General features: G+C 43.4%; 1 protein-coding gene across 1 annotated transcript in view; it reads left to right on the top strand.

The window, feature by feature from the left end:
* Positions 1 to 24,470, top strand: part of LOC139930181 (cytoplasmic phosphatidylinositol transfer protein 1-like) — a 96,789-nt gene that overhangs the window by 54,651 nt on the left and 17,668 nt on the right. Inside the window, exons 2-3 of the mRNA XM_078290609.1 lie at positions 18,143 to 18,291; positions 24,156 to 24,244. Coding sequence (XP_078146735.1) covers positions 18,143 to 18,291; positions 24,156 to 24,244 — 238 coding nt within the window. The remainder of the gene's footprint in view (positions 1 to 18,142; positions 18,292 to 24,155; positions 24,245 to 24,470) is intronic.

Genomic DNA, 24,470 nt, shown 5'->3' with positions numbered 1-24,470 from the left:
GGCTTTTGCCATGTTAGTAGAAATGTTTAAAACTCATCTTAAAACGTATTTTTACTGATAATTTTTTGCTTTTTCTGACACGCTCTTTTATGCTTTATTGCTCTTATGTCTTGTTGTAAAGCGCTTTAATAAATAAAGTTTAATAAATAAAGTTGACTCTCCTTATCCATGACAGCCAAAATACTAAAACCTAAACAAAATAGAAACTAATTATCTCTCAGAGAAATCTGACCATCCGCGGTCACTGTGACAAAAACTACAGCGAGAGATTTGGGACGGGGAAAAAAAAGTGTGAAAATAAAAAGAAGACAGATAGTCCAAGAAAGCCAGAGAAAAGGGTGAAAAGAAAATGAGGAGATGAGGAGGGCGAGCGGAGACATTAGAGGAGAGAACGAAAGAAAGAGATGAAGACGGGTGACAAGACGAGAGGAAAAAAGGAGAGAATGAGAGTCGGCGCGGAAAGAAAAACGCTGAAAAGAAGAGCCTGGTGAGTGGCGTAAAAACCTCAGTGGTCGTGCAGCGAGCGGGTTGCCTGAGTGCTTGGATGACACTGGGGGCACACACACACACACACACACACACACACACACACACACACACACACCTCGCCTTACTGGGGCTTTACGGCTCTTTAATGGGACTCGGTGTACGATCTCAGCCGCTGTCACCATCTCCCTGTAAATCACATGTGGTATCCCCATACATACATATACATGCACGGGACACACACTCCATCCCGACTGATCTGGGAGCATCCGGGGGCAACGTTCACACATTTCAAGGCAGAGTGTGAACATATTTACTACATGTTAGAGATGCAAAAGGTGCAAAATCTTCTTTTATGGGTGGAATCAGTCAAATTGCTGCAAATCACGTTTGACTTTTCTGTTAATTGGCTTGGAGTATCATATACTGTAGGTTGACAATCGTGTTTTAGCATGCCAGCTATGCCCAAAGATAATTTACAAGTGCTGTTTGGCCCAGGTCGGGTAGCTAGGTGTCTATTTTTGAGTCGTAAGTCAAATCCTTTCACAGTCATTATAGCCACGCTGCCGCTGTTGGTGGAAATCCCACTGAACCTCAACCTAAATTCCTCTGTTTGTGTCTGTCCGTTTCTGTGTCTCTCAGCATGTGATCTCTGTTCTTACGTTTTTTTTTTGTGGGGCCCAAATATACCCAGAAGAATAGACCATTTTCCAGACCACATTAGGAAAAGGGTTGTGTCTTAGGGTTAGGTTTAGGGTGAGGTGCGGGCATGCGTGAGTCCATTTCATCCTCCTAAACTTTCTCCCTAACATATCTAATATCTATATCTAATATATGAGGCAAGCAACCACCAAACATAAAGAAAAGTCAGTTATATTTTCAGAAAAGCACTACTTTTTGTTGTTTTTTCCCTTAAAATACCCTGTCCTCATATAACTTAAATCAGTTTGATACTACTTACTATGATGTATGCTATGAATTTACATCAAGATTTATGTCAGCCAAAAACAAAGTGGGTAAACTCGTCACTGATCATCCCTGATTAGTTTTTTCCATTGATATTTGCAACCAGGGAAATGACTCATTATGAAAGACAGCAAACACATGAAGAAGAGTCGCCTCGCTTTAGTGTGTACATGTGTCACAGGTTTTCAAAGGGGGGGGGGGGGGGCATCACTGCAGGCAGACGGGATCAGCCAGGATCGGTGGCCAACTGCTAATGAGCACACGGGAGGAAAAGCATGCAGAAAACAAAAAAAAAGAAAAAATGTTAAAGCCAAAATAAACACCTATGTCAGTAAGTCTTCTTGATGCGTATCATGAAACAAAGGGAGAAAAGAAAGGAAATTAGAGGAAGAAAATGACTAAAATAAGACTGAGTGGGAAAACTTCAACCTGTTTGGTGAATGTTGTTGAGTGAAATTCTGAGTCATTTACATCACAAGTGGTAGGAAAATGTCTGCTAATGTGTTTATGGCGTAGAAAATTGTCTCTTTCCGCTTAATATTTTTCCACAAATATAAGTGAATGCAGTGTTGCAGTGAGGGACTCTAGCAGACCTTGCAGGTGGTGTGTGTGTGTGTGTGTGTGTGTGTGTGTGTGTGTGTGTGTGTGTGTGTGTGTGTGTGTGTGTGTGTGCTCGCAAACATGCACATTAATTTGCATGTGTATACCACTAGAAGGGTGAGTATTATCTGCATGTGTACACACCTGCTGTATGTGTGTTGAGTGCACCATGTACTGAATTTTGTGTGTGTGTGTGTGTGTGTGTGTGTGTGTGTGTGTGTGTGTGTGTGTGTGTGTGTGACGGATGGTTTTGCCTCCGGTAGAGCGGGGCTAATGGTTTGTTTACATCCTCTCAAGTTTCGGAGGGGATTTACAGTCCCAGCGCCGGCCAGCGAGGACAAGGAGGCAGGATTACAGCCGAAATCTACCTAGTCAGAACAATCCTCCTCCTCCTCTTCTTCCTCCTCTTTTAGTCTTCACTCGCTTCCTTTCATCTCATCTCCCCTCTCTCTCTCTCTCTCACTCTCTTATTTTCTCTTTCCCACACTCCTTGTTTTAATCGCTTTCTTGCTCACTCTTAGTCTTTCTCTCCACAAAATACTCTTTCTCACGCTATCTTTCCCCTCCTTTTCTATTACTCTCTCCAGAGTCATTTAACACTCTTTCTTTCTCCTCCCGTCTCTCTTTCAAATTCCTTTTCGCTCCATCACTCGTGCCATTTGTCTTGGTCTCGGTCCTTTCTCTTACCCATTCTGTCTCCTATTAGCGCTCTCTCTCTCTCTCTCTCTCTCTCTCTCTCTCTCTCTCCCTCTCTCTAATTTGGCCCACCTTCCCCTCCATATCTCCTCCTGTCTCCCTCCTTGGCTTCATTTTTTTTTTTTCTACATAATGTGCTCTGGGCTCCGCTCCCCCCCCCCCCCCCCCCCCCCCCCCCCCACTCCCTCCCCCTCTTGGTTTTGGGGTTTAGTTACTCTTTAAACCTTTACGTCCTTTTATTAATTAGATACTGCTTAATATATACCAGACATGATTTTCTCAGGTGAAGTTTGATAGCGTACACACACATATTGGCTGAGTTTAGCTGAGTTTGGCTCTTGATGCCCGCAGCGACATGTTGATAGCATCATGGTAAAAACTGATGGATTGGATGCTGGCCGAACTAGTTAGGACATCAGGCTGGCTCCAGCAAGCTTTATAGGTTTTTGAATGCCTAAGGGTTTCAAAGTCGAGCAAGGGAACCTTATTGGTGTGTGTTGGTTAGAATTCTGTGTGCCCTTATATGTTTATGGATGTAGATTTTTTCTATCTATCTATCTATTTTTGAATTCCAGATGTTTTTCCATCTTCTCATCATTCTTTGGCCCGATTCATCTTTTCTTGGATTATTTATTAACATCTTCATTCACTTTTCTGTTGAAACTATTTCTCCCAACTTCCCAAGATTCAGTAAAAGCCTGACGAATTCCTCCGCATCTCAGAACCATTCTGACCATCCCCCCATTCACATTAGTCCCTTGTAGGGCGAGTGTGTCGGAGTAATTTGCACTACGATAACAAATGTCCCTGCAGGTAATACGTGGTGAAACTCTTGATGAGGGCTAAAAGGCTGTTTTTTTAAAAAAAAAAAGCAAAATAATCATCCAGAGGTGATGTGGAAGCAAGCGGGGTCAGCAGGTAATTTTGAACCGCCAGCCATTATTCATTGAAAGAAGCTCGTAGCGTACTCTCTAGGGCCGGAACAACAACAGCAACAACAACAAAAAAAAACTGTTGAGAAATGTGTTTACCTGTTGCTACTCCCTATTACCAATTTGCATTTCAATAAAGAACCTGAAAGCCGCGTGCAATTTGACAGCAGTGGGATATTAATCAGGCTGCTGTGACCTTCAGCTTCCCGCCATTCACGTTTCTCCCAAATGCCTTCCACATGCGCGCTTCTCGAGCAAATGCATAAATTCATTGTTTTAAAAGCAGACGATCAGCATTCAGTTAATGGATACAGTCAATTAAATAATCACTCGACCTGTGAAAAGTGACTTAAAAAGCACTGTATTCACTACTCTTGAGATTTGTCAAATTGTATTCTAGGAGGTAAGTGCTGGGGTGTAGAGGGGGTTGAGAAAAAGGTGGTGTGTATTTTGGGTGTGCACAAGTGTGTGTGTGTGTGTGTGAGGGGGGACACAGTGGAATACAGCACATCAGGTGCCTGGACTAATAAACAAGACTTATTATTATTTATCACTCATAAAAAAATAACTACACCCTCTGGCACACAGTCAATGTACGTACCTCAGCCTGTCTCCCCAAAGACAAAGCCAATGACACTGAACATTGAGCATATGTCAGCCCCCCCCCGCAACCACCACACACACACACAAACACACACACACACACACACACACTGCGCGGTGGCATGTTTCAGAGTGCTCTCCACACCACTCTCAGCTGTGACACACACAGGCTGCGGCAGCTGTGGGCGGCCATCTGCATTTCATAGAGCACTATACCATGACCTTCACCTCAATGACAACAGCCAGCTGGGATTGAGCCCAGCTCCGTACTGGGCTGGGAATTTGACTCGCTGCGATGGGTGTTTTTCAGTCCGGACAGGTGTAACATTATACTGACAAGCTAGCATCTGAATGGGATGCTAAGGGAGATTTTGGTGTTGAAATGTCAGCCGAATAGTCTGCCGCATGTCTAAAACACTCAAGTTCTACTCCAGTATTAGATGTAGACAACAAAATACGCTGGTGCAAGTTTGTTACTCTAAAATATGCTAATAGTGTAATAACTCTCATATAACTTGTCAAAATGTAGGTTGAAAATGTAGTAATAAGCTTCGCTACGCATTAGTTTGGGGGTCTAGCGTGTCATTAGCTATATTTACAACCTAGCTAATGTTAGATATCTGCGACACACCAGCAGGGACGTTAGCTAATTATAATGCCAGCTATAGCTAAGTTTAGCTTGCAAGCTAACTTCCCATTGTTCGGATGTTAGCTTAGCTTATTAGCAATTCCTTTAACTCCCATTCATATTCTAGAAAGTGACAATTCTTTTAAGCTACGACAGACTGACAGTGGCTGGCAACATGCTAACGGTACATTTTTGGACGTTTTCCTAAAATTGAATCCCTTGCTGCACAATCCATACACTCGAGATAAAAAGCTTTTTTTCTGTTTTGGATTCTAAACTGTGAAATACAGTTTATCCCACTCATATAGAACAATTAATATGACTGAGGGAGCAACTATTGTAGTCAGGCTTCCGTGTTAAATTGTCCAAAATACCATTTATAGGGAAAAATTGACTTTTTAGTGATATGAAGTTCATGAAAGGGATGGAGGGAGCAACAGGCACCCAGAATGCAGTAAGCAATGAAAGAAGTAGGACTTTTAGAATTGTGATATCTGTAATATGAATGCATGAGACTATAGGTACTATTAATAGGGCTGGTACTGTATGACGTTAGTATGAGTGGTTGTGCAGAGACCTCTCATTAGTGTGGAATTCATGAGGGAGAGATGGATAGACAGATTCTCATCATTTTTCCCTCTCGGTTGCCTTCTCCGATAGCCCTTCCATATTCAAGTCCGGGCTTGAACACTTCTCTCTTCTCTTGCTCTCTCTCTCTCTTTCTCTCTCCCACACTTTCCATGACGCCTCTTCCTCTCCTTCTTCTTCGTCTCTCTTTCTTCCCTCGGTCATCACGTTGTCACCACCAACGCCTCGGTCGCAGGAAAGCATCCATCCAACGATGACTCTGGCATTGTATTTGTCTGTATAAATGTGCGCTGTACGTGTGTGTGTGTGTGTGTGTGTGTGTGTGTGTGTGCGCGGGCGGGCTTGTCAGTGTGTGTGATGATATGATGAATAGTAATAGTCGCGGTGATGAATAGTTCTGTCCGCAGCGAGGCGCGTGTCTCAGCTGGCCAGCAGTTTGTCCCGCATTAGCAGCGACTTGAAGCTGACAGGCGTCAGGTTGAGTCGCAGGTGGACACCTCAACGCAGTTTGTTTCAAGGTCAAGGGAGCAGCCATCAAAGTCAATATAAAACAATAATTGCTGTTTTTATGGGATACGCCAATGATTCTTTGGCAGGAACGTATTGATTTGCTTCTTTTAAAATGTTGTTTTGCAAGTTTTGCGTTGACACTGAGGAGTTATTGCTTGAAAATGAATGATCTATGTGATGAAATTGGATTCAGTATTTACTGGGACTTTACAGGGTATTTCTACTGGGGAACATTATATTTAGCCTGAATCCAATACTAGGGTAAAGTGACTTTTTCACACGTGTAGAGATGTTAGTTCTCTCTAATGGAGTAAAATGGATTATTTCTCAGTCAATATTAAGTCCAAAAGTAATGGATCAGATTGGTACAAGATATCTGGAATCTAGCCTGGAATTGGTATGGCCAGTGTAAAAGTGGTATCATTGCGTTGAAACTTTCTGTTGCTGGTATTTATTGTATTATTTATATTTCTTTCTAGGTGTGAAGGGGGCCTGAAGGGGGCGTGGTCATTAGAGCAGGACTAGGGTGACTTTGCTTTCAATTTAGTCAATCCAAAATCTAAATGGAAACTTATCGAGCATTCATTCACACTGCAGAAAAGTGATAAAATCTTCCTTTCAGTTGTTTCCAATGCAATTCAGTTGAGTTATCGGCCTTATTTCAAGTCACTTATTTCAAGAAAATTTTCAAAAAATTGGTGAAAATGCAGAAGTGAATTGGAGAAGTAGAATTATTTAACCCATTACCAAATTTTTTCACTTAATAAAAAAAAAAAAGAAGATTTTTAGACTCAAGATTAAATCACTTGTTAGGATAGATATGTTTGCAGTGTAGATATTTCTTGAAAGGTTGAATTTGACAACCTTCTTATGACACTAGTTTTTCAATTTGGATAGATTGAATCAATGCCTGTAATACACAATAATGAGAACAGGAACACAGTGGATCCATATGGAAATACAGTAGTAGCAGTAAAATATAGAACATAGTCTTCTGTAAAGACAATCCAGCATAGTAAGTAAACCAAAAAATTGCATTACGATTGACTTACTGTGGTTGAGACAAGTCACCACAATAAAAGCACCCACTGACAGTAAGCGATAGCTCTAATAATGGGGCGGCTTCTCCTAAAAGCATCAGCCCGGAGAAATCAAATCATCACCTCGTACACACGCACACCAATACCTGCTCTGATCGGCAAGACGGGAGACGGGAAGCACATCAAACAAATTCATAATTCACATTTCAGTTCCACTGTTTACCCTCCAGGCACGCTTGTCACACTCTGTCTCTCAGACAAACACACACATTTCTGAATTCTCCTTTCATGATCCACATAGCGAAGATGCAGATAATTGAGCGACTTGTGTAGAATAAAAGGCAAGCGGCCCCAAACGAGCCTCCGAAGCATCATTATGTATCTTTGTATGCGGGTGCACACACACACTTACTGTCGTTCTGTCCCCTGCCACTTGATTCCTTGTGGGATTTTTTTAGCACTCTGTTTGTAGCGGCTGGCCAACCCAAGCAACTTGTCTCTGTCCGTTTCTCTCTCTCGCTCACTCATTCACTCAGGTTCTATCTTCTCTATCTTTCTCTGTCTCGCTCATTTGCTCTTTCTCTCTCTTTCTACCGCTCTCTCTCCTTCACACACACTCTCACACGCACACACACACACACACACACTAATTACACTCGTGGTCCACCTATTGACTGCCGGTCCTACAGCAGAAGGATAATCTTATCTGGAGAGAGCAGCCCAGCCCAGTGCAGACTGCTGCCCAGTTGATTAAATGTGCACAGAACAGGGGAAGAAGGAGATGTGTGTGTGTGTGTGTGTGTGTGTGTGTGTGTGTGGTGTGTGTGTGTCTGCCATCACAGGGAATGCAACAGCAAAGTGATGGGGCCATGGCTGAGCCAGCAGTATCATGGGATAGTGTGTGTGTGCACGTAAGTGTGTGTGTGTGTGTGTGTAATGGATGGATGGGAGGAGAGGCTGTGAACCTGTGTAATCTCAGCCACATTCCTTAGAGAGTAGAAGTGAGAGGAAAGGTGTGCAGCCACGCAAATGTGTGTGTGTGTGTGTGTATGTGTGTGTGTGTGTGTCAGAGAAAGGAAAGAGAGAATGTGGGAGTCTGATGAGTTACAGCATATGGCCGGTGTGTGTGTGTGTGTGTGTTTGTGCTATTGACAAGGTGATATACAGCATACCACAATGCACAGTCTGCAGTATAATACAGAGATCCAGTATTCAGTCCAACGCAACATGTTTTCACTTTGCTTTGCAGTATTTGAAGATAGAGTTTTGAACAATTCTGTAAAATGTACACACATAAATCACACTGCCCTTTAGGCCTCTGCTATCTCCCCACACACACACACACACACACACACACACACTCATGCATAGACACACTGTTAGTCTTCTCCCATGCCTTATTGTTTCCTGATGCTGGTTGAGGTGATCTGATTTAGCGCTGCACCTCCTCACTCCACCCCCCCCCCCCCCCCCCCCCCCCCACCACCACCATCGCTCATGGTGTCTCCCACTATCACTCCGCTAATGCAGCAGTCCATCAGTAGGTAGAGCTCATTGTTTGCTTACATGGGGCGAGAGAGAGGATTGAGGCGGATATTTTCCTATTTTTTTATTGGTTTATTTGTAGCGCTTCATTTGCCACATCCACATGCATTTCACCTAGGGATCAATAGGGATTTTGGAAGGAATACTGGATATTTTCTGCTGATATTCTTTAAATATCTTTCAATTTGACCGTTTTCATGCTAAAAAATGACAGGGATTATGTGTTTCTGCTGGAATTTTTTTCTTGTCAGGGTGGAAAAACCTCTGAAATGACATTTAGACCATCATGAGACACTAAAACATTGAACACTCATACTGATGTAATTCTTTAAAGTGGGTTAGCAGCTCCTTAAGGCAGGGTGAGGCAGGTTTCACTGCTGTGGACTAAAATCACATCCTTACCTCCCACATATCAGCGAGGACGACAGCGACAGACTGATATCTGATTTTTATTAAAAGTCCAATATCGGCCCCATATACTGGCAAGAGATCTATCGGTCTAACCCTGATTTCACCACTTTTCTCTCAGCTGTACCATAATAATACTACAGATTCACAGCCAGCACATACCTGCTTCCCACACAGACTCATTCACACAGTAACTAAGTCGCACACTAATTTATACATACAAGCTGTGAGCCAAAGGATTATTTTTTTACGCTTTGACCGCTGTCTTCGCAGCTTCTTCTTACAGAAACTGGCTCAGGCAAGACGTCGAGCAATTAAACTCACACGAGCTCTGAGGCAAGCAAGGGATTCTGGCGGATTCGTCAGGTACAGAACGGTCCCTCTGTCGGGCCCCCGGAGGCCGACTCTAATGTGGCCCCGCGCAAGTGGAACAGAGTGATTAGCAGAGCGATTAGTGTAGCTATTAGCTCACACTGACATTCAAATAGAGGGGTGTGCGGACTCGGCTGTCGGGGAGCCGTACTGCGAGACCGTAGGTTAATTATGCCCTCGCTGATGCTTCTGTAGGTCGTATGAGTCTGACGCTGACGTCTGGTTTGCGGAGGCTAATTCGTAGTGTGGGTTGCCAAGGTTACTTTTGAAATGTAATCCGGTCTAGGTTACTCATGCTCATTTTAAAATGGTAATAGTGTAAACCTCCGGAATGCTCACGCTCATCAACCTGCTTTCTTTCAGCTCCTTTCCGATCACTTTATTTATTCCTATTTAATTATCTTACCCTGTATTTCTTATCTAATGTCCTATATACCTTGTGTAAAGCACTTTGAATTGCCTTTGTGTGTGAAATGTGCTATATAAATAAACTTGCCATGCCTATTTACACACTGCTGTTTCAGTAGTGTTATCATCATCTGCAACCATTATTTTAAGGTGTGCAGGATTAAGTGGCCAAAATATCACAATCTAAATGCAATTTTGCTCTCAAATATGTCTCCAGTAACCACCAAAATAACTCTAACTGTCCCAGATACAAGTCACTATTTCTTGGTAATCAGATTGCTGTAATTCTGTAAAATCCCTTACTCCCCACACCTGTTCACATTCAGAATCAATTCCCATTGTTCCCCGTTTTTGGCACTTGTAACCTCCGTAGACACTTAATTCTTTCGTATTCAGCCAGGATATTAATGCCCATCTCTCAGGAACATTCATTTGCAGCGTCAATGATGAAGCTAGCTTGGCAACTGATTGTAATGGTGCGTGGGTGAATCACATCCCCGCATGCCTTCCAGATGTTATCGAGAAGAAAAAAAAAACCCCAAAACATTCCGTGTGTGTCATTTTTCATGTTATCTGTGTCGTCGATTGCTGTCGCCGTCGACTTTTCCCTCGCTGAACTGTTCAGACGGGTGTAAACGGGGCAAAGCGCTTGGCTCTGGGTCCCGCTTCCACACGCAATTAAAAGCCCATGCTGAAAAGCTTTCATCACTGTGTGTGTGTGTGTGTGTGTGTGTGTGTGTGTGTGTGTGTGCCAGTGAAGCCCGAGCGCTCAAGGCCTCCCTATCTTTTGACGAGCGACCAGAGTAACGAGGGAGATCATCTCTTAAAAGGACAGAAAAATTCCTCCGCCCCTCCCTCCGTCTGTTCTCACCCCGTCTCAGGTTTATCGGTCCCAATCCCTCGATTCCCCCCCCCACCCCCCCACTCTGCGTGCACAGAGGTTCTGGAAACACGGGTGATATACGCCGATACACACCCCTCTCCTCGTAAATCCACCCCCTGCTTCTGCTTTCCCCCCTTCCTCTCTCCTCTCTCCTCCTTCTCCTCTTTCCCTTCCATCACCATCCACTCCCTCTTCCCCTTCTTCTCCTCCATCCCCCCCCCCCCCCCCCCCCCCCCCCTCCTCCGACTTTCCGGATGACGGCGCTGTAGCTTTATCGACTGTACAGGAACGCCGGGGGAGTTCAGATAGGCCGCATATCGATCATTGCGGCTTAAGGCTGCCGCTCTTGTTTATTCATATTATTTTTCTCCGATCCAGCGGTATGTCTGGCCGTCTTGACAGCCCAGTCTAGACCGGTCCAGGCCCTCGGGGGAGAGGAACGGCAACGGAACTCAGTTTCTAGTAACTAGGTTTTTTTTCAATTAGGAGTCGAGATACAGTATTCGTGTTCATTTTTTCCATTCATTGGGAACGCAGCGGATACTTGCATGCTGGAGCTCAGCTGGGCGGAAATGAATTAGATGAAAATTTATTGGATTGAAAATTAAAGTGAGAGTAATTTGAACTACGTGAGATGCAGCTGACTGAGTGCATTTATATTTTTCTTAATGGGAGTGAATTATTCAGCTGCCATCAGGTCTGGGTCACAGTGGGCCCACAGAGTATGAATTTGGGTTTAGACATGCCCTTTACTGAATGCTAATGAAAAGTATTAGAAGGTTTAGGGAAATAAGAAAACCCTGCTGAAGTTGTTTTTATGATGTCTGAACAAATCTTTTGCATCACAGCCATGACCTTTTTTGTTTCTATTGAAAAGTGTCCAGAGATACTGGTAGGAAAGAGAACTGGGGAGATAGACTCTTTCCCATCCAGGTATTTTTGCAGCATATTCTACTGAGGGTGCGTTCACACATCACACATGTTTAGAGCGGTTTATTTGAACTCTTTCATTTGCGCAGGTGAAAACAATGCCATCTGAACTCAGGTGGCACCAAACAACCAAACCGAGACGCCTGAAAATGCAGGTCCTTGGTCCTCTTCCAAGTGACCTGCGGTTCATTGGAAGTGAGAATGTAATCCAAACCAACTACAGGAAACAACCCCAAAACGCAAGGGTTTATGGGTATAAGGAGACGGATGCTGACATCTGATAGCCAGCAGTTCCTCATGCTTGCAAAGTCCTAGCATTACAAAAAGAAGCAAGGGCAAAACTGCAGTCTGGACTGATGCTCATATTGAGCTATTTCTTCATGTGTTCTTACCCGGTCTGAACACCAGAGAAGGGAAACTACAGCAAAGAGCACAGACAAGTCCATCATGCTGAGCTACAGTTACAAGGACCGGAATCGGATTTGCTTTGTCTCTTCCTGCAGCCAAAATATCTAACCTGGTTGGCAGGATGACAGGTTACCAAAACCTGTGATCGCACCTTAGGAAAGCCTCGACCCTTGCCCTTTTATCAACCTGTTGGCACTTTAAAGGCTTCACACCGAGGGCAGCTTGCCCGGCACTCACCTCAACATCAGGAACCCATCAGGAACGCAGCCCTCTCAATTTGCGGATTGAGGTTACAACCACCTCGACCACAGATCTCTGCGACGGGCGGGTGATGATGATGACAACGCACTCCAGCTCGCCGGGCACTGATTAATGAGCAACAACAAACCAGAGTGCATTGTCATCAGACAAATCGAATAAACAGGAGGCCGAGCCCCGGTCTCTTTTGGCTCTTTCTGCGTCATGTAGCTAAATGATCGATCTGGCTGTGAAGGTGCCAGACAAGAGACTGAGTGAGTAGTGCTTCACCGGTGCTGCGTTTTCTGAAGTGTGTCTGCCTGTTTTTTGCCTCCATGGAGAAAAAAATCGGGCTATTCATCTGGTCTATACAAGCTTTTTTTTGTGTTGTTGTCCTCTCCGAATATGGAGAGGTCTGTTGTGTCACAGTTCATGGTTGAGCACATACATCACGGCGTCCTCGCTCACTTCAAATGATCACACGGACAATGGCCTTCGCATGAGGCCGCGATAATGTATGCGTGTCCTGGATATTTTTAGAAGCTGATGACTGCTACAGCTCATCGATGATGAGGCGAATGGAGAAGGACGTCTCTTGTCAAAACGGACAGTAAATTAGTCTGATGTCCCACTTTACTGCCTCCGTAACCCTTTGTCTCTCTCCCTCTCGCTTTCTATCACTCTCTCTTTTTTCCCTCCAACTTTTTCCGGCCGTTGTCCTTTAGCCAAAGGACTCGTACAAACTCCCCTTTCCCTCTCCTGTCCTCTTTTTAATTCCCCTCTCAGCTTGTCCTCTGGCCCCGTCGTCCCTCAGTCCCTCTCCGCTCATCTCTCTCTCTTTTCGCGGGCGTGAAGGGGGAGGGATGGAGAGCACCTGCATTATTTACGGTAGCTCTTAACCCGAGAGGCTCGCTCTCACCGTGAACCCGGAGCCGTTTTTAGAAGCGCTACCTTTTGCTTTCGAGACTTCAATGAAAAGGTGAACTTTTGTTAATGGAGCAGATGTGGCGGTGTGTTGGCAGAGAAAAGAGACAGGAGGTGAGGCAGGAAAGAACACGTTTTGCATTTAGCTCTGTGGCTGTGGTGTTAGCTTGGGGATGATAATGAAGGTGATGTAATTGCTTCAGCTCATTAGCATCCGTTGGGGTTCATGCCGTTCATATTTTACATAAAACAAGTTGCATGCATTGTTAAGAAATTAACATATAAATGGGCAGACAGTTTTTTCATTGTAAACATTGAATTGCTATGTGTTTTCTAGATCGCAATTCAATATATTGCGATACAAAAATGTGACAATACGTATCGTAGGGCTCCATGTTATTCTGCTGTACTAATCACAAATGAGACGGCTTGCCCATCACAATTTCACAAACTCTCCATCCAAATTATATTATTGTCACTTTGTAATGACATTTTTAAATTGTTGTTTACATTCTAGCAAGCCAATGCCATTGCAGCAAAGATTTGTGTCTCAGAAATAAACATAATTCTGCACACTGTCAGACTTTGTTGTCATTGAACTTTTATTTATTACATTGTATCGTGGTTGTATTGAATCCTGAACCTCATATCGTGTATTCAATCGTATCGTGAGATAATCATATTGTCCCATCCCTAGTGTTTTCTAACACAGCCATGCCATGTCTGGATTAGTATGTATTTAATATACATTTTCATAGTTGGAACTCCTTGACATGCCCTTTATCATTGATTTATCTTGAGTGACACTGCACAGCCTCAAAAGTGGACACGTTACTGTCGTGATAAGACATATCAAGCGCTCTTTATTCTCCTATGACTCACCCCAAGTCTGATCAGGACTGTCCGCAGAGTTCATCAAGGGACTGGTATATTGAATAAATGCACTAATGTAGTTTATTTACAGTTGAATGGAGCCAGCCCTGTAACAGTATTAGATAACACATGAACATGCGTAATTCATTTCGGGGCTGCAGTACTCACTGTGCTGCGCAGGGGTGAACTTGGAGAACGTACACCAGGGGGTCATTCCGGGGACGAGCTCGCAGACGCTCCAAATGTCTTCTTAGCTGTGCTCGGAGCAGGGGAAATGTCTTTTTGCCTCCAACTTAGAAACCCAACCCAAAAATAGACTCGGCAACATATTGCTGTCGTCATGTGAAAACCTCATAACTCCATCTTTGGTGAAGGAGGTGAAGGATTACACAGTCGTCTATGGGCGGTGAGAATTCTCTGACATCTTGAGCTAATGAAACCCGATTGGATAAACTGATCAAGCTAAAAACAAGGCTGTTTTTTTCTTTTTTTTTTTCTTTCTTAGTTCCTAAATAGCTGACATTTTGGAGATGCAAGGTTTTCACCTGACAGCAAAGATGTTATTCCTTGGGTCTTAGGGAGTTCACAGATTAAACAGTTGGACTCAAGGTCATAGGATGTCAAATGCAACATGTTTCTGGGTGTATTTTACCTTTAAGGACCATATTGCCAGCTCCCTCTCAAGCTGTCACCTCATGTTAGGCATTTGGAAAGGCAGAGCCGGATTTAGCCTGGAGGTGGGGGGTTCCTCAAGGACGGGCCTGGCCTGAGGGGACTCTGTCATGTTCTTCAGACCAGTTCAGCTCAGTTCAGTCCAGTTCATTTCAGGTCCCGGTTTGGCAAAAGCAGTGTTAGAAAGTCTTTGTCCTGCTGAGAGCCAAAACAAACTGGCAAAGATGACTTTAGTGCTCTTTACTACAGTCACAACGTGATCAATTTACAGCAGGTCACTCAAGTACACATTCACACAAACATGCAGTGAATGAAAACATCTTTTTATATAACAAATCCCTTGCTCTGGCTGGGGTCAGCCAACCACTATGCTTTGTTAATAATTGATCAGCTGAGATCTTAATGTGCTGCAGCGTTGGGCTTTCTAGCTGCTGCTTTTTGTGCTGAGGCATCCTTCTCTACGCTCGGTATTCTGCGTGTGTGTGTGGGCATGCGTGCTGTGTGTGTGTGTATGTGTGTGTCCTTTTCTGACACAGCACTCTTATGCCATTGCCTAGAGATGCCTTGGACAAGAGGGGCCTTGGAGGGAATATATAAAGAGGAAATGAGTCATTCTGTTTCAGCCAGTTGCCCTTTCTGAGAGGTTTCACAGGGAAACGAGCGGATCACAGAGGACACAGAGGCAAGGTGGTGGTTGTGTAGTGACTTTTAATGCGTAGATACTGTACAAGGTGTGTGTGTGTCGAGGGAGATGCATATTTGTGAGTATGTGACTTTGTTGAATATTTCAAGGTGTGCTGGTGAGTGGATGCACTGTACTGTACTGTATGTCATACCTCAGTCAAATGGTTCCTTGGTACCGTTTGTTTTAACCTAACCTAGATGGGTGGGGTTTACTGCATCAGAACAATACAGAAAAAGAACAATGCAGAAAAAGTTCTTGACCCTGGTCAGAGGTTGTATGTCCATCTGCGCCCATGACTTTTCTTATAAATGATGCCTCGTTTCTTGCACTTTTAGTTGGTCCCAGGTGGCACTAAAAAGTCTTACATTTGGCTTACCGAAAGCCACATATACAGTATACCCTGAACTGTAAATAAGCGTATCCATCTGAAACCCCGTAACAGCCACTCGGTGCGTGACACCATTTTGTGTCCCTCTGGAAGCCATTCTGGGGTCGGCACCCCACGTTTTCCCTCTGACAGCACTTCACAGCTCAGCTGACAGCTGCGAAAAGAGGAGGGCACGGGAATTCTATTGTCTTAGCCCTCCTTCATTACCGATGCCCTACACTCCCTTTCTGGGCTTTTTTTCAACTGCAGCTTGTGTGTGGAGGAGGAAAGGAGGGAGGGATGAGAAAAGAAATGATGACTGAGCAGGGAGAGGAGGAGTGCGGCCCCACTCCTTCACAGCCCGTAACAGATAAGAGGATTATAAGCACCATTCGCCATCATCGAACTGTCCTTTTCTTGCTTTTTTCCTCATCCATTTTTCACATTCTCTTACTCTGACTCCTCCCTCAATTCCAGCGCATTGTCAGACATTTCCTGTTACGTCTCTTTTCTCTGTGCCCCCTATCAATTTCACCCCATTATTACTCCTCCTGAGGTGCCCCTCGGTATCTCACTCTTCTACCCTCATCCTTTTCTCTCTTCATTTCCATCTCTTTCTTTTTTCTCCTTTCTTGGTCTTTTGTCACGAGCAGAAGCTTTAAGATTAAAGATCAAAAGCAGACAGAAGTGCCGCCTTCAATTAGTCAAGCCACATTTTATTGCTCGAGTGAATTAAACATGCTCCGAGGCATCTCTCTAGCCCACAGAATGGAAAAAGAAGCCCTTATTGCATGGCCAGTTCATTGAATTTACTGAACATTGTCCAATATGTATGTGCCATAGAGTGACTTTCATCAAAAATGACTTTACTGTGTTGTTTTCTGACTACTTTCTCAACCAAGTCCAAAAAATAATAAAGACAGTGAATAAGGAATGAGTTTTGAGTCGGGGCTAAACAGTCAGACAGTTCACGCTCAAACTCAACCAAACATCTGTTTTCTATATTGTGATGGAGTGAATTTTTCCAGTTTCTGGCAACAAAATGGCTGTAAAGACACAGCACAGTCAAACTCTACTTTTTAAAGTTTCAGCTAGGTGTTGAATCCTCCAAGTAACATTCAATGATTGAAGAATCCAGGACTGCATCATTTATATTCTCACATACTGTAAATATATCAAGGCTGGATTATTATGGGAACCTTAGTCATCGTAGAACTCAACCTATGCTGCAAATCTTTTAGTATTTACTGGGAAATATTGTCTATTATTGAGTAACACGACACCGCCCAAACCTGATCGATATGGCATTAGCACATTTGGCTTTAACCATCTTGATTCAGACTTGTCCCTCAAACACTTGAGACTTGACTTTGACTTGAGCTCAGACACTTGAGATGTGACTTGGTCTTGTCCCTCAAATATTTGAGACTAGACTCAGACTTCTCTCTCAAACAGTTGAGACTTGACTCGGACTTGTCCCTCAAACACTTGAGACTTGATTTGAATTTGTCCCTCAAACAGATGAGACTTGACTTGGACTTGTCCCTCAAACACTTGAGACATGATTTGAATTTGTCCCTCAAACAGATGAGACTTGACTTGGACTTGAGCTCAAACACTTGAGACTTGATTTGAATTTGTCCCTCAAACAGATGAGACTTGATTCAGACTTGTCCCTCAAACACTTGAGACTTGATTTGAATTTGTCCCTCAAACAGATGAGACTTGATTCAGACTTGTCCCTCAAACACTTGAGACTTGATTTGAATTTGTCCCTCAAACAGATGAGACTTGATTCAGACTTGTCCCTCAAACACTTGATTTGACTTTGTCCCTCAAACACTTGAGACTTGACTTTGTCCCTCAAACAGATAAGACTTGATTCAGACTTGTCCCTCAAACACTTGATTTGACTTTGTCCCTCAAACACTTGATTTGACTTTGTCCCTCAAACACTTGAGACATGACTTGGACTTGAGCTCAAACACTTGAGACTTGATTTGACTTTGTCCCTCAAACACTTGAGACTTGACTTGGACTTGAGCTCAAACACTTGAGACTTGACTTGACTTTGTCCCTCAAACACTTGAGACTTGACTTGGACTTGAGCTCAAACACTTGAGACTTGACTTGGACTTGAGCTCAAACACTTGAGACTTGATTTGAATTTGTCCCTCAAACAATTGAGACTTGACTCAGACTTTTTCCCTCAAACACTTGAGACTTGACTTGGACTTGTGAGTATCTCTGGTGTTAACAAATTGTTTTTAGCCTTGAGTGCAGCGTGAGCTCGGCCCTATACAGCATGCACTAATGTTCCTATAGTGATCATTGTCAATCAGTAGTATTTGACCTTCTCCTGTCTGTGTTTTGTCCTCCAGTACCGGATTGGGCAGCTGTACATGATCAGTAAACACAGCCATGAGCAGAGTGACCGAGGGGAAGGGGTGGAGGTGGTCCAGAACGAGCCGTATGAAGACCCGGCGCACGGCCAAGGACAGTTCACCGAGAAACGAGTCTACCTCAACAGGTCAGTGGAACGCCAGGAAGTCTCTTGTTTCTTTATCGTCCCCCACATGATGAAATCACACGAGAGATGATGCCGCTTGTTACCGATTGGCCCATCGGTGCCTGCATCATTCACGGGGAATGACATGGTTACTGTTGCCTTGTTTCTCTGTGTATCTTCCCTGTCTATCTCTTTCTAACTCTGTCTGTCTCTGCCTCTTTTTGTCTCTACCATTATCAGTTTTTCAATTCAAATCAGTTTATAGAGCTTTATTGGCCTGGTAAGATTTTCCTTTCACTGCCAAAGCAGTTACACAACAGCAAATGTAAGAAAAAAAATCTGAAGAAGACAAAACACAAAGAATAAAGGGAACGCTGTAAATATATCTTATGAATGCAACATTAACCATTGAAGCCACTGTAATATTTATCAAATTTTATGAATTTAATGTTGTTAGTTGGCTCTTCCACTCTGTCTCTGTCTCACTCTCTGTCTCTGCCACCCTCTGTTTCTGTTTTACACACACACACACACACACACACACACACACACACACACACACACACACAGGGAAACAAGCTGTATGTGTAAAGAAACATTGTTGTGCCACATATTTTGTGTTTGTACAGTATGTTAAATTTGATGTTGAGAGTTAAAAACTACCAAAACAGTAGTACCAGAAACTTTTTTGACATCTTTGTTGCTCAGCGCTCACTGCTGTGGTGTTTCAGCACTGCTCTTCCCAGAGATCACCTGTCAATCAAACAGTGTGTCCAGTACTGTGACGTCTTTTTCCTTGGATTTTCTGTTGATGCAGTTTGAGTTTCTCTTTTCTTTGTCTGTTCAGCCATGGTGGCTATCACTGCTCATGCTAACTACGCAGTTCTTCTTCTATTTATTCTAAATAAACATTTTAGTAAGGCTAATGTAAAAGCTTTCATGGACTGATTATGTTGAATCACTATTGTGATATATCAATCAGTGATAGAGAGAAGCAAACGGGACATTTATTTATCTGAAAATGTCACAGATTATTACTTTTAAGGTGATATAGAAATCTCATCCGGGGGCCTGCATGCCATCTCTGCAGTTCTGCACAATATTGCCAATGTTTCTGTCAGCCTGTCAGAAAGCTGTACTGTAGCTTCAGCAGGAATGCCAAGTCAGCTCAGCTGAGGTCAAATAAACACAATTTCTATGAGTGAATGTTCTCTATTTGCTAACAGTGTTGCAAAACAAAATGCATCAGTTTTGGGGTAACGTGTCACCACTTCCCCCGGCTGAGAAACCGTCCAAAAACTGCGAGGAACAAAAAAACGTTGTGGTTTTTTTTAGACAGCTCGAAAATCAGTAGAGGCTGTGCAATAACAGGCTGATGATGTGGAGAATGGAACAGAGAGGAAAGGAGGAGCAAGGAGAGAAGGAGGTAAGAGAAGAAGATGAGAGGAGTAGAGTGGATTGTTACAATTCAGACTTGTCTTCTATTACTACGTTTTGTTTTTAAAGTAATAAAGTAAATTAAAAAAAAGTAAAATAAATTAATTTTAAGCAATAATACACCACATTTTCATATTAAAAAAATCTCTGTTTTGCTACTCTCTATCCGATTGGTTTTACACAATAGTGATTCAACCTATATCCAGTTCATGAAAGCTTTTACATTTACTGTTCTAAACACCTGGTGTCTGGTAGCTCTTTCCTGGGAAAAATCCTCTGGCACAGAGGAAGTGATGCGTTTTACGTTTCCGGTTTGTTTGGAATAAACAGAAGAAGAACTGGGTAGTTAGCATGAGCAGTGATAGCCACCATGACTGAACAGACAAAGAAAAGAGCGCCACCTACAGAAACTCACACTGCATCAACAGAAAATCCAAGTAGAAAGCCTTCTAGCCTTGAACCTTTCCCAAAGCTGGAAAAGCCTTGACTAGAAAGTAGAGTGGATATCTGCAGATCTATTGGCTAGGGTTGCATTCAGCCATTTGATAGGACTGTGAAGGTTAGTGTGACTCTTACACACACACACACACACACACACACAGAGCAGGGGTAGGCATTGGCACACTGTTACTATCATGTTGTCCTGAGTTACCTATCCATCACAGCTGTATATCACACTATACCGCTCCATCACCCCGCATCCCATGAGGCTCTCTGCCCCTTGTATGTGTGGAGTGGTATACTGTATGTGTGTGTGTGTGTGTGTGTGTGTGTGTGTGTGTGTGTGTGTGCGATCTCTCCATGCACATCACTGAGGAAGGACATAAACCTCCTAGGTTGGTAAGACATACAGGCATCGGAGAGAGGAGGCGACAGACAGAAAGATGGAGATGGTAAGGAAAGGGAGAAGAAAAGAAAATGAAAGCAGAGAGAGAGAGAGAGAGAGGGGGAGAGAAAAGGAAGAAAGGAGGGACAAAGAAGCTGTAGGCCATTTGTTTGAGCACAAATACCTGTGTCAGCGATCGCTGTGCCGGGGAACTAATTACGTTGAGTCAGCACAGCTCTGCCCTGCGGAGGAGAGAAAGAGAGAGAGAGAGGAAGAAAGAAGGCAGAGGGGGTGAAACGGAGAAATATAGCTGGGTTTCCATTCAAGTATTTTCACGCGAGTTATGATGTAAAAGCTGAATGGAAACGGCAAATCTGAATAGAAATTTCCTCAAATGTTTTTACGCTCGCTTGAGGCAAATTGTTAAGAATAGCAATGGAAACACATTTGTTGAATAATGTAATAGGCTTGGATCAGTCTAATTACAGTTAAAAAGTGGCTTTGGACATTCTGAAATGTAAAATATACAGTATGTCTCCTAGAAATGTCACACCTGCCAGTCTCTATCCTGGTTGTATGGCCATTAGTTGGTGTATTACAATATTGCCAAGTGCATTTCTTTGTTTTCATATTTGTTTTCATATTACATATATTCATATATTAGCTGACAGTAAGGAACAATAGCATCTGACATTTAGGAAGCGTGTTTATTCTCTTCAACCCAGCTAATGGAAGCACCGCACCTAATTCAGGGTTTTTTTTTGCGCGACATTTCAAAAGCTCGCTTAAAACACGCTTAACTGTTGGAAGTGCAAGTACAGAGAGAGAGAGAGAGAGAGAGGGAGGAAAGAAGAGGGGGAGGAGGGTGAGAAGTGGGTAGAAAAGAAAGAGAAAGAAGCGGTGCAGAGTGAGAAAAAGAGTTAGAGAGGCAGACGATGAAGCCTAAACTCTCAGCCTTTCACGCAGCCCAGATGGAAAAACAGAAGCGCTGACCTTTTCCCCCAAACAGAGTAGCTGACATTTTCTGTAGAGGATATGTTCACTTCTCAGGATGATCGCTAGATGATGCATAAACACCAGAAGTACAGCGGAGCGGCTCTCCCTCACACACCTAGTGAAGGGAACTCAGCCATAATTCATCTGAACTGGAGCGACCTTGCCTTGTTGTACTGTATGCTGTTTCCCAGCAGCTGCACTGCTATTTGTTTTGCTATAGCTGCTCACTTCAAAGTACCGTTTCCTTTTTTGTCAGACTTAGATTTGGTTATATGAAATTTAAATGAAGTACGTGCTGAACTGAACTCCACCTGTAAACTAAACAAAGCCAAAATAAAGTCAACTTAAGTAAACTAAACTAAAATGAATTAATGTTCTCATGAAATGAACACCCATTACTGGAAAACAGTGCATCTTTCATGGTGACCTCACCTCAGTAGGTGTAAATAAAAATTCCAACCCATAAAACCATCACAGATTTTTGGACAGTCCCGCCCCTCTGCCTCTCCCATCCAATAAAACTGCCTCTCTCTCCCTGACTGATATTCCATTGGTTTACACTTTTGAATGATCCCTCACTGTTATGTCCCACCCCTACATCCTGTTTCAACAGGAAAATACATCAAATCAAGGAGGTAAAGATGTGGTTTCATGCAATAATAACTCAAAAAAACAAATGAAAGTAATGAAAAATAAGACTGAAATTGAATAAGAGGGAATAGAAATAAGATAATCCATGAAAGACAGAAACTACTGCGCTACTCCAGTGTTTCTCATCACAGGCTTCCATCCGGCTTCCGCAACGACTAATCATTTAGCTCCGATTCACCAGCAGGGAAGTCAATCTGGACCCGTTCTGTCCCCATCAGCCCTCACCGAGCCCCGTCCGACCCGAGCATCGACTCCACTCTCGTTCTGTCGATACCCTTCACAAAGAGCAGAGAGGGGTGGGGGAGCTTGATTTTGGGATGGAGTAAAGTGCGAGTTTCTCTGCCAGGGTTTTTTTTTTTTTTTTTTTTTTTTCTTTCTGGTGTGAAAAGCTGCGAGCGCGCGGCCTCATCCTCATAGCAGCCACCCACCAGGCTTGGCAACGTGGGCTCCGCCAAGGCAGCTACTGGCAGCGATCTTTAAAAGAAGAAGGAGGGAATGGGAGAACTGAACAGATGGAGGTGGAGGAGGAGTGTCAGTCACTTTTTTTGGAAACGAGAGAAAGAGAGAGAGAGAGAGAGAGAATATACCGGCCTGTCAGCGTTCGCACAATGTGACGGTCGGAGGCTGTTTTTATTCACAGCTGTCACGATGCGGTGGGCGCCATTTTTCCCTCCTCCTGAAAGAAATTGTTCTCGGTGCCAATCACAGGGAAGCGGAGATGAAGGCAGGCGAAATGAAAGCCGGCGCAGTTCGTGCGTTTGACACGTTGTACAAAGTTTTCAATGCAGCCCCAATTATAGGCTTACCAGAGTCGGAGTAATGGAAGATCAGAGAGTGCGGAGCATGCGCACGCACATACACACGTATATAAATACGCGCCGTAGTGCGCATGTTGGTGGTGTGGCTGTATGAGCCATGAACACATGGTGGGTAATAGAGAGAGATCCTTAAAAAGGGTTCTTAAAAAGTCTGAAAAGTAAATCAGTTATGTCAATTTAAGGCGATCAATGCAGAACAGGATGAGTACAATATACAAAACATGTTTTTTTTTCCCATAGTCTCAAGTCTTGAGGCACAAGTCTCAAGTCAAGGCTCAAGTCTAAATGTAGAACAGCAAGTCAAGTCAGAACAAATCAAGAGTCCAGTATCAATTTAATATCTTAAAGAAAACTAAATATCTAGGACTTTTCAATGCAATATGGTTTTAATAGGATAAAAACTTGGTAAGAGCATCATGAGTTTGATTTCTATAATCAGTTTCAACTTCAATAAATTCAATCATTCCATCCAAATTCAGAAATCAGAATTTAAATTCAGTCGTCTGCTGGAACAAATCTCATCACTTTCAATCTGAGTCATTTACACAAACACAAGATCTCAAGTCAAGACTTTAGAAACCTTTTCAAGTCATCAAAGTACAAGTCAGAGTCAAGTCCCAAGTCACCAGAACCCAAGTCAAGTCAAGTCTCAAGTCTTCTCTTCATGCATCAAGTCAAGTCTCAAGCGAGTACAATTGTGACAGAAGTCTGGTTTTGGCAGCTTTTTGTCTCTTTATTTTGTTTTTTTGGTCTTTTTTATTCAATTCCAAGTAGCATTAATAAGGCCTTAAAAAGCTTTGTGAAACTTGCAGATATTCTGGAGATGGCCTTGTGCGTGTGTGTGTGTGTGTGTGTGTGTGTGTGTGTGTGTGTGACCACAAGACGCATCAAAATTTCATATTTCGCTCTCTGAAGTGCTCCTGGGAAGTGTTCCTTCTGCACCATCCTTCAGTTTCAATGTTCTGAAGTGCAACCAGTTTTTGAGGATGATCGCTGCAATAATGGAAGCAGTTCATTAATATTGCCTCCCCTCCCTCCCTCCCTCCATCCCCCTCCTTCCCTCCATCCCCCTCCTTTACTACAGTATGTCTCTCTCACACTCTCTCTCTCTCTCTCTCTCTCTCTCTCCTCATCTGTCTCTCTCTGTCTCTCTGCAGTAAATTACCCAGCTGGGCTCGAGCCGTTGTTCCCAAAATCTTCTACGTGACAGAGAAAGCATGGAACTATTACCCTTACACCATCACAGGTGAGTGCACACACACACACACACACACACACACACACACACACACACACACACACACACACACACACACGCACACACACAGAGCTAGTGTGTTATGAAATGAACAGCTAATGACCCTCATGCAGCTGTAAGAGAGCCCTGACCACATAATGGCCAATTATACACACACACATACACACTCACCACTCGCACCATGTCTAATCCAGTTAGCTGCTGTATAGAAACA

The sequence above is a fragment of the Centroberyx gerrardi genome, chromosome 3, assembly GCF_048128805.1.
Source record: "Centroberyx gerrardi isolate f3 chromosome 3, fCenGer3.hap1.cur.20231027, whole genome shotgun sequence".
In the NCBI taxonomy this organism is placed as follows: domain Eukaryota; kingdom Metazoa; phylum Chordata; class Actinopteri; order Beryciformes; family Berycidae; genus Centroberyx; species Centroberyx gerrardi.
This window is presented reverse-complemented; position numbering and strand designations above follow the sequence as displayed.